This window comes from Polyodon spathula, chromosome 19, assembly GCF_017654505.1.
Source record: "Polyodon spathula isolate WHYD16114869_AA chromosome 19, ASM1765450v1, whole genome shotgun sequence".
Classification (NCBI taxonomy): domain Eukaryota; kingdom Metazoa; phylum Chordata; class Actinopteri; order Acipenseriformes; family Polyodontidae; genus Polyodon; species Polyodon spathula.
The window spans coordinates 23,690,383-23,704,511 of record NC_054552.1 but is presented as its reverse complement, the minus strand read 5'-3'; the positions used below and the strand labels follow the sequence as shown (position 1 = coordinate 23,704,511).

The 14,129-nt window shown below is 37.5% G+C and overlaps 1 protein-coding gene across 1 annotated transcript; it reads left to right on the top strand.

The window, feature by feature from the left end:
* Positions 1-283: 283 nt before the first annotated feature.
* On the top strand, positions 284-13,867 carry acsbg1 (acyl-CoA synthetase bubblegum family member 1). Its single transcript, XM_041218861.1, has 14 exons — positions 284-390; positions 2,905-3,005; positions 4,534-4,814; positions 5,500-5,588; positions 6,107-6,227; positions 6,853-6,933; positions 8,055-8,204; positions 8,492-8,668; positions 8,991-9,172; positions 9,303-9,536; positions 10,930-11,147; positions 11,751-11,890; positions 12,583-12,829; positions 12,955-13,867. Exons 2-14 carry the CDS (start codon positions 2,954-2,956, stop codon positions 13,029-13,031), a joined length of 2,049 nt encoding a protein of 682 aa, XP_041074795.1. The 5' UTR covers positions 284-390; positions 2,905-2,953; the 3' UTR covers positions 13,032-13,867.
* Positions 13,868-14,129: the final 262 nt, after the last annotated feature.

Below are 14,129 nucleotides of genomic sequence, written 5' to 3'. Positions count from 1 at the left end.
GGAGATGTTTTGCAGATTTCAGTTCCAAGAAAAAAATATCTGGGAATATTTAAGATTTTTAAGCATGATATTGATCTGACCTTGCTATCCAGATTTATTTGCATGTGCTATGGGTGTTTTGTGCATTCATCACATACTCCACCAGAATGTAAAAAGCTGTGTTGTATGACACTTCCTATGTTCCTTTATCCTTTGTTGGCACACATTATTTACCGTTCTAACTCATGCCAGAAGCAGACTCCCAGGCCTATTCATTCCCAGGCATTTCATTATACTCCATGGTTTAGGAAGCTTTCCCTTGCCAGTCATCACGCCTTGTAGCAGTGAGACAATCAAGAACGAGGACTGTAATGAAAACCACACAGCTTCAGCACAAAACATTGGAAACAGGTAAGAAGATGCTCATAGCCACCTTGCTGAAGGCAGTTTACTTTGTTTTATTGTCTGTATTCAGTTTGTTTAGCTTTATTGTGGGAGTGTGGTTGAAGTTAGACAGCCTTTAGAGATAATCACATTGTCTTTAAGGGTGAGTTCATTCAATGATTTTAAGTGAGCTTTTTTGTTGTTGTTAGTAACACTGATGCTTATAAAAGATTTTTGAATTTATTTTAATCCACGATACAAATGTTTTCTTTAATTTGTTTTTCTTTTCAATAACTCCCTTTTTTCACACTGTGTATGGAGTCTAGTTTTACATCTAGTACTGTATCATGTCGTCTGTATGGGTCTTTTTTTGTAGAAAATACTTATTATTATACTTATATACCATTGCTTATTGAATTAGAATAGTGCTTAACAATCATATAATTTTTTTTAATTTGATGCAGATGTTATGTATGTTATCAAATATATATATTTCAAGGTGTGATATCCAAAGCATAACACTATGTAACACAATAAATACAGTATAAACGTAAATCTCAAAAAACTACTCACTTCTAAATCTTTTGTAGTCATCTTTGTATTACTTTAGTATAAATACATGTTAATTTGGATTCATATGTTTTTTTTTCTGACTTTATGTGAACGAAAAGACACACATTTGTCCATTTTCCCATTGGAAATAGTGATATTTTGAAATATCACTGTCCTGGTCACAAAAGCAAAGTTTGTGGGGAATAATAGCCATTTTCTATACTTTTGAGGCATAAGCAATAGGAAAAAACATTTACTACCCAGGAACAAAAAAAAAAAAAATTATTACACGGTGTAATCAACAAGTACAGAGAAACATCATCTTTAATTGACAAACCCAGGACTGGAAGACCCAAAAAGCTGTCTAACAAGATAATATCCTTAAGGAATAAAAAGAAGACAAGCATTGAATTGACAACAGAACTGGCAGAAGTCACAGGTGTCATTGTCCATCAAATCAACAGTGCGAAGGTCACTCTTGCAATCAGGACTTAAAGGATGTGTTGCAGTAAGAATATCTCTGTTGAGAAAGGGGAACAAGACTAAAAGGCTAAAATATTCACAAGAACACAGAAATTGGACTATGGAACAATGGTCAAAGGTGCTTTGTACTGTTTATGGATGGACAACGACACCTGTGCCTTCTGCAATTTCTGTTGTCAGTTTAATGCTTGTCTTCTTTCTATTCGTTAAGGATATTACCTTCAAGTATTGCTCATCCTTGTTAGACAGCTTTTGGGGTCTTCCAGTCCTGGGTTTGTCAATTACAGATGATATTTCTCTGTACTTGTTGATTATGCTTCGGATACCACACCTTGAAAATCAAGTGATGCGAGCTATTTCACTCAGTGTTTTTCCTTCTTTATGCAAGTCAAGGTTGTTGTAATAGTAGAAAACACTAGTGGAGGCTTTGAGTAAATTGTTGATGCTCATAATGCATCAGAGTAGAAAAATGCAACATGTCTAAGACTTTTGCACAGCAGTGTATATTAACCATCTTTAAACATAATGTAAAAGCGTCATCTTTAATGGTTTAATTTTCACATCATTTCTGTGCATCAATCTTCCTGGGGTAACAAAGTAAAACCTTTACACTTACACTACAAAACAATGATTTTTTTCCTGTTCTTTATGTTCAAGATCCCTGACCAATCATGGGATGCAAAGTAGTTCAACAGAACTTTTTAAACATACAGAGAAGCCTTTGTTTGTGTTGTGGGTCTGCAGCCAATTCCACTGTGAATAATAAATACGGAGTCTGTAGTTTCATTTGTATAGTGTGCAAACCTTCAATTGAAATGAGGTGATTTGCAGGGACACATTTGGCACACTAGCTCCGAATAGGCTTGCTGTGAAAAAAAAATGATGAGAAACTTTCAATGTCATTGTAATCGATTTTATTTTTTTACCTTTTGGGTGTCTACATTACAGTCATTCAGATTGGGGCGCTAGTATCATTTTTCTGTAAATTTAACTGAACTCAGCTTTCATTGAACTTGTTTGATTGCCCCACCATTGTGTATACAAAGTGGACAGATATGTATATATTATTGTTCTGTATTATCTTATATATTTGTTACTGCATATGGTATGGTACACACGGTCACAGTATTTTAATGTAATGAAGAAGACTGTTCATCTCCAAACAAGTGCAAAACAAGTTCATTGTTATTTAATGGACATTTTTGTTTTAGTATTCTGTGCAGAGGAAATGAACACAGTTTCTGAAAAAAATCGTGCTTGGCAACGTGTTGTCGGAAGCTCTAAGCCTATTCGTTTGTGAACTCCCTCTGACAAAACCATGTGGCTTCAGGGCATTTTCCAAAGCCCAGCCTTGTTCCAAACAAACAATGCTTCTGAACTCCACCATGTGACCCCCTCGGGTTCAGCTTTAGTGCCAACTTTTGAAGTTCAGTTTGGAAAAGTGAAGCATGGTGTCTTCACACAGTGAATCTGCGCTGCCTTGCTAAATGTATAATTATCTTTCAGTCTCTTGTCAGCTTCAGAGGGATCCACACTATACCTGAATACAGAACATATGTCAAACTGTAACAGTGGGAGTAACAAACAGGCTATGGGGGATGAGTCAGGTGAGTAGGCCTTTGCAAATACTGGTTTACTATCTGTGGCTAAGTGAGTGAGACCTCAATGGGCTTACCAAACAATCTTCAATGGGAATGCAGTGACACTACATTAGAACTCAGAGGTAACATTAGCACAAGGGCAGCTGCAGTGGTAACTTACATAACTTTCATATTTTAGTATAATGATCATGATTTGAAATCTCTGAACTTTTATCCACCAATCAGCACAATTCCAGGGCACAAACGTGACATTTAAAAGATCAACTGAAAGGGTTAACATGTAAAATAACAGCAAAGGCACTGTTTACTGGTTGCTAATATAAAACCCTGATTATTGGGTATTACCTTGATAGTTGAACATGTTTGCTTGGTAGCGGTCAAGCACCAGACTAATGCCCTCATATCTTAATTCTTAGTTCATGGTAATATCCATGTTTGTCCTGATAATACTGCTTCAAATATTTATTCGGAGTAATGCACTGGCATTATAATGGTGTTCAATGGAATTTTATTGCATTGAGATCCCTTATTGTTTTCCCCCATTTGTTTGAATGAGCCACTGTAAGATTCTGCTTTTCAAGAATATTTCATTTGAGTTTAAATCCTGTATGATGTAATTAATAGGATTGTATTAGATGTTACAGTGTAACATTGGTTATCATCGCTCCCAATGGAGTACAATCAGGTGGCAATTTATTGTAGCTATTTTAAAATCGTGCTGGCATATTTCATCAATGGTCTATCTTCGCCTTACTTCTGGCTGAATTCACTCTAGTCTTAATACAATTTCCTCACCATTAATTCAGCACAGGGTTCCTGAAACATTGTGGAGGCTCTACATGTTTAGCTTCTTTGAGCTTGTGGTAACGTTGTTTAGGCTAAGTTAATTGTCTAAGGATTTCCAGATCTTAATAGTGCATTTCACTTCACCATTTCGCTCTCATAAGATGTACATAATAAGTGTGGCATAAAGGGGTCTATTTGATTGGGAGGAAAAACGGTAAGAAACATTCAAAAGCAGAAATGCTTTACTGCAATCGAAAATCCATATTTTTAAAACAGTGCTTATCTCCAAATTCTCAATATTTTCTTATAGTTTCACCTCTGAGAGTTTACAATGGATTTTGCAATATTTGTATTGCATGTTGTAATGTTTATACGTCAGATAATAAATGCTTTGGAGGGAAACCTAGGTAGTGCCTATTAACAGTAATATAAAAATAAACTGAATTCATTATTCATTAGACAGTGCTAGAAATGAAACCTAAACAGACACTTTGCTAATCTAGCCTGTGTTATATTTGTCTATGGTGAAAGAGAGCCGGCTCCCTCAACATAGATTGTATATATAAAAAAAAAAAGATACAATATTTGAATAACTGCAAAAAGAATCACTGATTGCAAACAGCATGACTTCCATTTTCCTATATATATATATAATATATATATATATATAATATATATATATATATATTTCATATTATATCCTTTATGTGTGTGTGTGTGTGTGTGTGTGTATGTTTCTTTTTTCAAGAATGTGAGGCTGATAAAACCACAGACTCGATGGTATCCAGTCCAGCGAATCTGGCCCCTGCCGATTCACTCTGGAGCACGCTTGCTGATGGCTCGGTGCTGCTCAGAACAGACGAGTCCTGTCCACAGACACCAATCACAGTTCATCAGATGTTCAAAGCATCTGAGGAAAAGTACAAGACCCTGTGCGCATTAGCTAGCAAGAAGAATGACAAACTGGAGAAGATCACCTTTTCAGAGTATTATCAGCTTTGCAGGAGAGCAGCTAAAAGTTTTTTAAAGGTAAGTGTGTTTTTTAATTTAAAAACATCGACAGTGTGTCGTCACCAATTCACTGACACTTGCGTCCAAGTCAGTTCGAAGAGCATTTGAGTCAGGACAGCTCCTGGTTTAAAAACAACATCTGATCAGACAGTAGAAACAGCTGACATTTATCACATCATTTTGATTTTCTTGGCTCTGGTGCCTGGCCTTTCAGGTGCAATAGCGGAATAGAAAAGCGTCAGTACATCTTAGAAACTGTCAGTCGACTAATCACATGTCACTGTGAGGTGTGCAGTTTCAAATGGACGGATATGAAGTTGTGACTGCAAACCATTAAGATATAAATGACATTTAGGAGCATTAATAGTTTTTAAAACTACTTAAAAAATATAGTGCACAAACAGCAAAGTGTTATGAAACAGTATAGTCACAAACTGAGCAGCATTATCAAATACATTATTTATTCATTTTTTGAAAAGTGGCGAATAGTCGACCCATTCAACTATCTTTACCTCAACTATTGCCAGCCCTTGGTGGTGATTGTAGTTTAATATTGTTGGTATAATGTTGTGTAGCCTTAGCTTCCTGTGGTCCTTGAGAATAAGTGCAGGGAAATGGAGCTCTCAACAAAGTACAGCAGAACCAGCAGATGCTATGAAATCTAGTTTTTAGGTTTAACTGTCTAGTGTTTTTCTGAATATAGCTTCGTTTGGAACGGTTCCACGGTGTTGGGATCCTGGGATTCAACTCTGCAGAGTGGTTTATTTCAGCAATTGGAGCTATATTTGCTGGGTAAGAACCTGCTCTTGTGTAGAACAAAATAAACCAAATACATTTGACGTGTTGTGCACTGTCGGTCCCTAAACAGACATGTCCTCCACAAGGTTAAAGAAATCTTCTTTGCAAGCCTAGTTTTCTGTAGGGTCATTTCACCTGGACCTCTGCAATGTCTTAACCAACGAAATGCTTTCCTATTGTCTGACATGCCTAGCAGCCAGTAGTCTGCTTTGACCACAAAGACACTGCTGAGGTGGAATTAGACTTATTGATAGTAAGATTAAGAAAATTGTCAACTTTCTTTAACCTGGTTTATGGTTACATGGGCTTCTTTCAAAACTGCACATTGAGAATTATTCTAAGTGCACAACAGGTAAGATTTACAGAACTATTTTCCTTCAAACAGAGCAGTTACTGTTGACAAGTGTGCAAAGACAATATTTACTGTACATTTAGCTGTCAGTGTTTCATTGAATTGATGTCTGAAATGTGCAGTCCATTTGATGTTAATAGGCATCTGTTTCTCTTTACAGGGGCATTGTGTCTGGAATCTACACAACCAACTCTCCAGAAGCATGTCACTATGTTGCCCACAACTGCAAAGCAAACATCATCGTAGTTGAGAACCAAAAACAGCTAGAAAAAATCTTGCAGGTAGGCGGAGCTCATCTTACTCGCAAAGGCAGATTTTAGACCCTAAAACCATGTGAGTAGAGTGCATACCTGAATACTGGTCATTGTAGTATCAATTACAACTGCATTTACCTAAAGCAGGATCGTTTTCTTATAGGTCATTATAATTAAATGAAGCAAATTGTGACTTTTTCTCTGTATTTAATAGGAGGGCTTGAACGATCATTATTGATTATTTTGATTACAAAGAAGAGACAATCAAACACAGGGCACGATAATGGTGTAATGTACTGATCTAAACAGTGGTGGACCTAAGTGCAGTCATCCTTAGAGGATACTACCCACTTTTAATACACAGGGAAATCACAAAGGATTCCATTGACACCATAGCATAGTAACCTATAGTTGAGTGGCTGATTCAGTTGAAGCTAGCCAGCACTTTGTGATATCAGACCTATAACTAGAGGATGCATCAAGTGCAGTTGAAACCAGCAGGTGTCTCTTGGGTTTTGTCTATCTGAAAGCCAGGTATCTCTTAAGTATAATATATGAAATACGCTTGTCCATGTATTGCACACCTTCTGTTTTTTTGCACAGTATGCCATGGTAGCAGCATCCTCAACTACTTTTGTTGTTGTCTTTTCAGATCCAAGACAGGCTGCCCCATTTGAAAGCCATTGTACAATACAGTGGTCCATTACAAGAGAGACACCCCAACCTGTACTCAGTAAGTCAAGCTTTAATCTAATGCTTTCCAGAGTTCTCAAGTAGGATACTCTGAAACTGTGTTCCTGTATACCTGGGGTGGCCGAAGTTGGTTCATCCAGTCCTGGTCTTTGTTACAACCCTGTTCTAAATTGTTTAATTGAACCAATTAAACCTCCATCCAGACCCTGAAGTAGTAATAATTTTACCTGTCAAACCTGGAGTCATGACTGATACAGTAATTAATGATCTAAACAGAGCCAACAATATAGAATTAGAACAAATACGCACATAAGGATATTACACAGGGAATACATTTAACATTAATGCAAACGGTATAAAATAAGTAGGATCTGTCAGTGCTAATCTATTATAGAGAATCGAAAAATATGTACTGGTAGTGTACATGTCTGCTTTTTGTGTCTAACAATACTGTCTGGCTTCCTGTTAGTATAATTCATAGTTTCAGATAACAAATGAGTTGAAGCCAGTAGCAGGTTTCTGTGTATTAGCTATATAAGATTTTGCTCACCTTTACAAACGTATTCCCCTGCAATGGAACAATGCAACCATCTATTGATTTTATAGTCTTATTGTTTCTGGACCAGTTTCCGCAATCATTCAGGCTTTGCACATTTTTATGCAGCACCTACAGTAGTGTAAATAGTGATTGTTCTTTTCAGTGGACACAAGTACAGGCCTGGCATTGATTATGCATACTGGAAGATAGTCTGCCGATTTGTTTGTTGAAGTTTGTTCAAGTTGTCTCGGCACACAGGATTCTCCAGATAAGCTGAAAGTCAAGTAAAAACAGATATGAAAAAAAAATATTATCATAACTCAATATTGGAGCAACAAAACCTAGAGCCATTTAGATAAAAAAAAAAAAAAAAAAAACAACTAATAATTAAAATTAATTTTATATATTTAATTTTGTATTAATTTGCCTTGCATTCACTAGACTTTACTATGCTTGTATAACATTGCTTTGCTAGCCTATTTACTGCATTGTAAAATGTAATAATGGGTCACTTATCACTGCACATGTATTTGACATTTTCAATATTGCGTTGAATAAATATTGTGTGCTATTGGCTTGATTGTTGGTTCATCTTTTACATTTTCTTTTCATTTGTTTAACAGTGGGAGGAGTTCATGGAGCTGGGATCTGATGTTTCTGAAAAACAGCTTGATGATATCATTAGCAGCCAAAAACCAAATCAATGCTGTGTGCTAATTTACACATCTGGGACTGCGGGGGCACCTAAAGGAGTGATGCTCAGCCATGACAATGTAAAAGAATTGCATTATTTAACATTATCCTAGCAACCTTGGTGGATTTATTACCTCCACTAGGGACAGTGTTGCAGGGGGACATGTTCATGGTAACACTTTGGTTTTACCAGCTGTACCTAGAGAGAAGACATGTTTGAGTTATTTGCAAAATGTTCATCTAATTGATATGGTGGCATAGCGCTGGAATGCTGGACACTTTATATGAAAATGTGAAGATTTTACAGCTGTGGTACCGTTCTATCAGTTCACATACTGTGCTATGGTACCATTGCTACTATTTTCAGATTACATGGACAGCAGCCCATGCCAGCAGAGTAGGAGGCATAGAGCCAGGAGAGATAAAGCAGGAATCCATCGTGAGCTACCTCCCTCTCAGTCACATTGCAGCTCAGCTTTACGATCTGTGGACTGGTATCCAGTGGGGGGAACTGGTGTATTTTGCACAGCCTGATGCTTTGAAGGTACTGTATGGATATGCGATATGAATATGCTGTATGCCAGTCAATGAGTTTAAATTGATTTTCTTTGTTGTTTGCTTGGCTAATCTAGTCTGTGCTATACAGTATTTCCTATATCCAGTGGTTTAATTAAAATCTGGAAGCATATTTTAAATACAACACTATTACCACTGGAGTTAGTTTGAACTGCAACACATGATTAGGTACCATTTCAAATTTTTAAATCTGTAGCACTGACTTGGAGATGTTACACTCATTTTATCCTGAAACACACTGCATCAAATACATGCTTCTTTAATTTGGAACTTTTCTTAATGTGTTCTAGGGAAGCCTAATCAATACGTTGAAAGAGGCTTGCCCTACTTCACACATGGGAGTCCCACGCGTGTGGGAGAAAATAATGGAGAAGATAAAAGAGGTGACAGCTCAGGCTGGGTTTCTGAAAAAGAAAGCATTAACATGGGCCACATCTGTCAGCTTAGAAGCCAACCTGAACTGGGCCAACAAGTGAGTGTACACTTTTTTTATTGTAGACCATGGGATTTGTACTAACTGTACATTCTCAACAGGTTATGCTAGTGGTGGCCAATCCGTTATGCAGCGGCATTATTCCCCTTCGTGTTTGTTTATTTCTCAGGGATGAAGCCAAACCCTTTCTGTTCACGCTGGCTGATTACTTGGTGTTAGGAGCGGTCCGCGCTGAGCTGGGTTTCTCACACTGTGTGAAGTACTTCTCGGGAGCAGCGCCGATCACACGAGAAACTCTCGAGTTCTTCCTGGGACTCAACATCTTCCTGTATGAGGGGTACGGAATGAGCGAGACGACCGGCCCACACTTCATGTCAGGACCAAACGTTTACAGGCTACAGAGGTGCGTTTGTAGAACTGGCAGAGGACTTATTGTAGTACACTGGCATGGTATGGCGTCACACACATTGTTTGGTGGGATTCAAAGTATTGGATAACAGATTCTCTCTATAAAAAGCAAAATGTAAATCAGTAAGACTAGTTAGTAAAATGTCAATAACACAGTTACACATAACCATGCATATCTTTCGAGTATTTTTTCATAGTTTCTTAACACAGTGCTTCTCAATCCTGATCCTGGGGGACCCTTGTGTCTGTTGATTTTCATTCCCACTGAGTTCTCAATTACTTAACTGAACCAGGACCAGGATTGGGAAACCCTGTCTTAACATGTTATGATGTTTTCAATTATTCTAGGTCAGGGCTCTCCAATCCTGATCCTGGAAGGCCGGTGTCCCCCTGGTTTTTGTTCCAACTGTACCCTAAATTACTTAATTTGACAAAGTAAGCTTCTAATGAGCACTTAATTGATCCAATTAAGTCATTTAGGGTACAGTTGGAACAAAAACCAGGAGGGACATTGGCCCTCCAGGACCAGGATTGGAGGCCTCTGTTGTTCTAGGTCAGGGGTCTCCAACCCTAGTCCTGGAGAGCCCCTATCCAGCAGGTTTTATAGGTGTCTTTACATCATCAGTGGCTAAAGATCTGGAACAGCTGTTAATCCTGACTAATTAAGCTGATAATTGATTCAATTAAGTAACTGAGAGATTGGTTGAAATGAAAACCAGCAGCCATAGTAGCTCTCCAAGACCAGGGTTGGAGACCCCTGTTCTAGGTGGTTCTTAAAGCAGGAATTTTTTTTTGTTTTGTTTTTGTTTTGTTTTGTCTATGTAAATGTGCTTTTAGGTCAGTCTTTGCCAAAAAAACATATGTAACACAGACTAAATCGGTCAAAGTGTATTTACAGCATGCTTTGAATTTTACAGAAGGAAACTTGATCCACAGTAAGTGTTCACCAGATGGCAATGGTGCTTTCTAACATATGTATATGTCTGACAACTAGAATTGAAGAGCAGATCTCAGGCCAAAGCACCTGAGCACAGCACCATATGAAAACAAAACAAAATTTGAGTCATTGCAATAAGAACGATTCAGAATAATTGCAACCATAATAAAAATGTAATAGATCAGTAAAAAAAGTATTCAAATGTAATTTGAAGCTTGACAGTTTCTCACTTTCCCTGTACCTTGGGAAGGATTTATATTGTAATCTGGCATTTATTGTTTCTGTTCTTGTTGTGTGCGAAGTGAGACACCCATGCAGTAAATTTGTGGCAGTACGATAACTTGAAGATTGATTTCCATAAGCAAAAAGACAGCCCAAGCTACATATGAAATGTTTATTTCAGTCTACAGAGACAGATAGAAGTACTCTTGTCTTTGTTTGTTCTATGCAGCTGTGGAAAGGTAGTACCTGGGTGCAAGTTTAAGCTGGTTGATAAAGACCCAGAAGGGAATGGTGAAGTCTGCTGCTGGGGACGAAACGTCTTCATGGGTTATTTAAACATGGAGGAGAAAACTAAAGAGGCGTTTGATGAAGAGGGCTGGCTGCATTCAGGGGATTTGGGCAAAACAGACAAAGATGGATTTTTTTACATCACAGGAAGGATAAAAGGTACCATTCCAGCCAATAGCTGAACAAGAAACCCCACAGTATCACCCACACAACATTATTCCTTGTTTTTTTTCTGCCACAACATTCAGGCCTATTTTGAAGCAAAGCAACATTTTCTGAGAGGGATTCACAGTAAAACAAGCTGGAAACAACTTGGTTTCAGTGCTCTGGGTAGAATCTTGCTAGTTTACACCATTTCCACTTAAAAATAGGGCCCTACAAATCTGCTTCCTGTGTTACAGGTAATAGGACCCCACGGTAGCCTTACACATGTGCCATGTATTAAGTAAAAAACTAGGGACAGGGTATGGCTTCACATTATCTGTAACACAGGAAGTAAATGAGGAAGGCAAACAAAGTACTTTCATCAAACTTACACTGTTAACATCGTTGTTAAACTAATAAAGGCCCCGCATGAATGTTGTTATGCTAGTGAGAGGCAAGAACTCTTAATGGTTATTACTCCTTGAATTCAGCTATTTCCTGTATTTAGTGGTCTCAGCTGAGACTATTGTATAATATGTTTTTATGTTGAGGAGGTTGTATGATGACAGGTCTTGGTGTTACAAACGTGTTTTGTCTTGTAATGTGTTTGGCATGTAGAGCTGATCATCACTTCGGGCGGTGAAAACGTTGCTCCAGTGCCAATTGAAGACCTTGTGAAAAAGGAGCTCCCCATTATTAGCTGTGCCATGCTGGTAGGGGACAAAAGGAAATTCCTATCAATGCTGCTTACTTTAAAGGTAAATCATCTGTAGCTTCAAAACATAAGTCTAAGGTAAAAGTATAAGAAAAGTATGTCTTCGTTTCAGCAATAACACTGTAACAAAAATTTATTTTTTTTTGTTCCTTGGTAGTATTATTTCTTAATACAGTATAATTGTAAATCTCGAAAAACTACTCACTTCTAAATCTTTTGTAGTCATCTTGTATTACTTTAGTATAAATACATGTTAATTTGGATTCATATGTTTTTTTTTCTGACTTTATGTGAACGAAAAGACACACATTTGTCCATTTTCCCATTGGAAATAGTGATATTTTGAAATATCACTGTCCTGGTCACAAAAGCAAAGTTTGTGGGGAATAATAGCCATGTTCTATACTTTTGAGGCATAAGCAATTAGGAAATAACACTTACTACCCAGGAACAAAAATTGTGTTACATAGTGTAATACACACAGGTGTTCTAATGCTAACACTGCGTAAAATGCCAAAAAAATATCTTCTTGTTTTGTTACCTTTTAAAAGATACTAGCAGCGCCATAATTCAGATTTAATCCTAAATGAAGTGTAATCCTACTGCACAATATCTAGAAACGGGACTCATTGAGATGCCATGACAGACAGCCCTGTGCTGCATTATAACGGTACATACTTACAATGGCAGCGGGTCAAGGATATTATTGAATGCTTTCTCTGTTTGGATCTTAAGTGCATCTGCAACCCGGAGACAGCAGAGCCCACCGATGAATTGAGCCTTGAAGCAATCGCGTTTTGCCAGCAGGTGGGCAGTCAAGCCACTAAAGTGTCTGATATAATTGGAGGGAAAGACAAAGCTGTGTACAAGGCCATTCAAGAAGGCATTGCCAGAGTCAACAGGGCAGCCGCTTCTAACGCTCAGCGCATTCAGAAATGGACGGTCCTGAAGAAGGATTTTTCTATCCTGGGTGGAGAACTTGGTAAGGAAATAAGTTGCAGCGGTATACGATATCCACCAAAGCGCGTAAGTGAAGAATTGTGCGCTTCAACCTGCACCACACTGATTACCAGACTCAGCTAAGTTTGTGTCTTTATTTGTTTTTAGGTCCCACGATGAAGCTCCGGAGACTGTCAGTTCTTCAGATGTACAGTAATGAAATTGAGAGTTTCTACATTAAGTAAAAAAAAAAAATATATATATACTTTTTCCAACTGAAATCTTAGCTTGTTGTACTGAATCTGGTAGATAGTTTCAAATTTAATGTAATTGTATATGCAAAGTTTAACACAGTATTAGCATATGACAGTTAAATTATGATATGTCTAAAATAACAGCTGCTTACCACATAGTCCCAATTTTTATATTTTGTATTACAGTAGAAGTACATTAGACAAAAACCTTTGAATTGGAAGAAAATGTCTGTATTAAACAGCTTTATTGATTAGTACCTCCATCTGCAATGCTGGCACTTTGTTGATTTATGTTGTCTTATAGATCAAAATATTAGTTTTAACATTAACCTGACTCTTACATTACCCTTAACTTTAAGAGATCTCCATTCATCTAACAAAATTCTACAATCTCGTATTTTTGATTATTATACGGTACACACGTTGTAAACGCCAATGACTGAGTTCCCAGACCCAGATTAGCACCACTATTGGATTACCTAATGTTACCTTATGTAAGGTAGACCAAGAGTAGCATTAATGGGGTCTGTGAAACCAGCCAGCAAAAAACTTTGATGCCATCACTAATTAAAACATAACGATCTGCTTGTTGTGATGTATGGTAGCATGCTCTTAAAAATAGATGCTTCTGGTGGCTAAACGGCAGCTTTGTATCATGACCAGACACTCTCCAGCTTCCCCAAGAATCTATCACATCAGTCATAAGCAACAAGGGACAAAACATGCTCAGAAGAAAAGTCTCGTTGGGACTTTCCATTGTGGGAGAACACACCCCTTCCTAATGTTCCAGAAAGACTGCAGGCATCATTCTAGAAGATGTAACATTATAAACACTATGGATTAAGAATTCTTATTAATAAATGTGAAATTGCATAAGCTTCTTATATCTGGGAGGTCAATTATTTTCCTGGGTTCATAGCCACAATAAGGGTATACCTGGTGAATAGATATACTCCTAACACTTTCTAACATTGTGTTTGACTTGTTAGACTGCTAGATAAAAAATTTAGCAAACCCACTTGAGTCAATAAAACTGATAAATTGCTGTACTGACCATATTGTGCTTAAAAGTTCATCCTTAAAGATTTT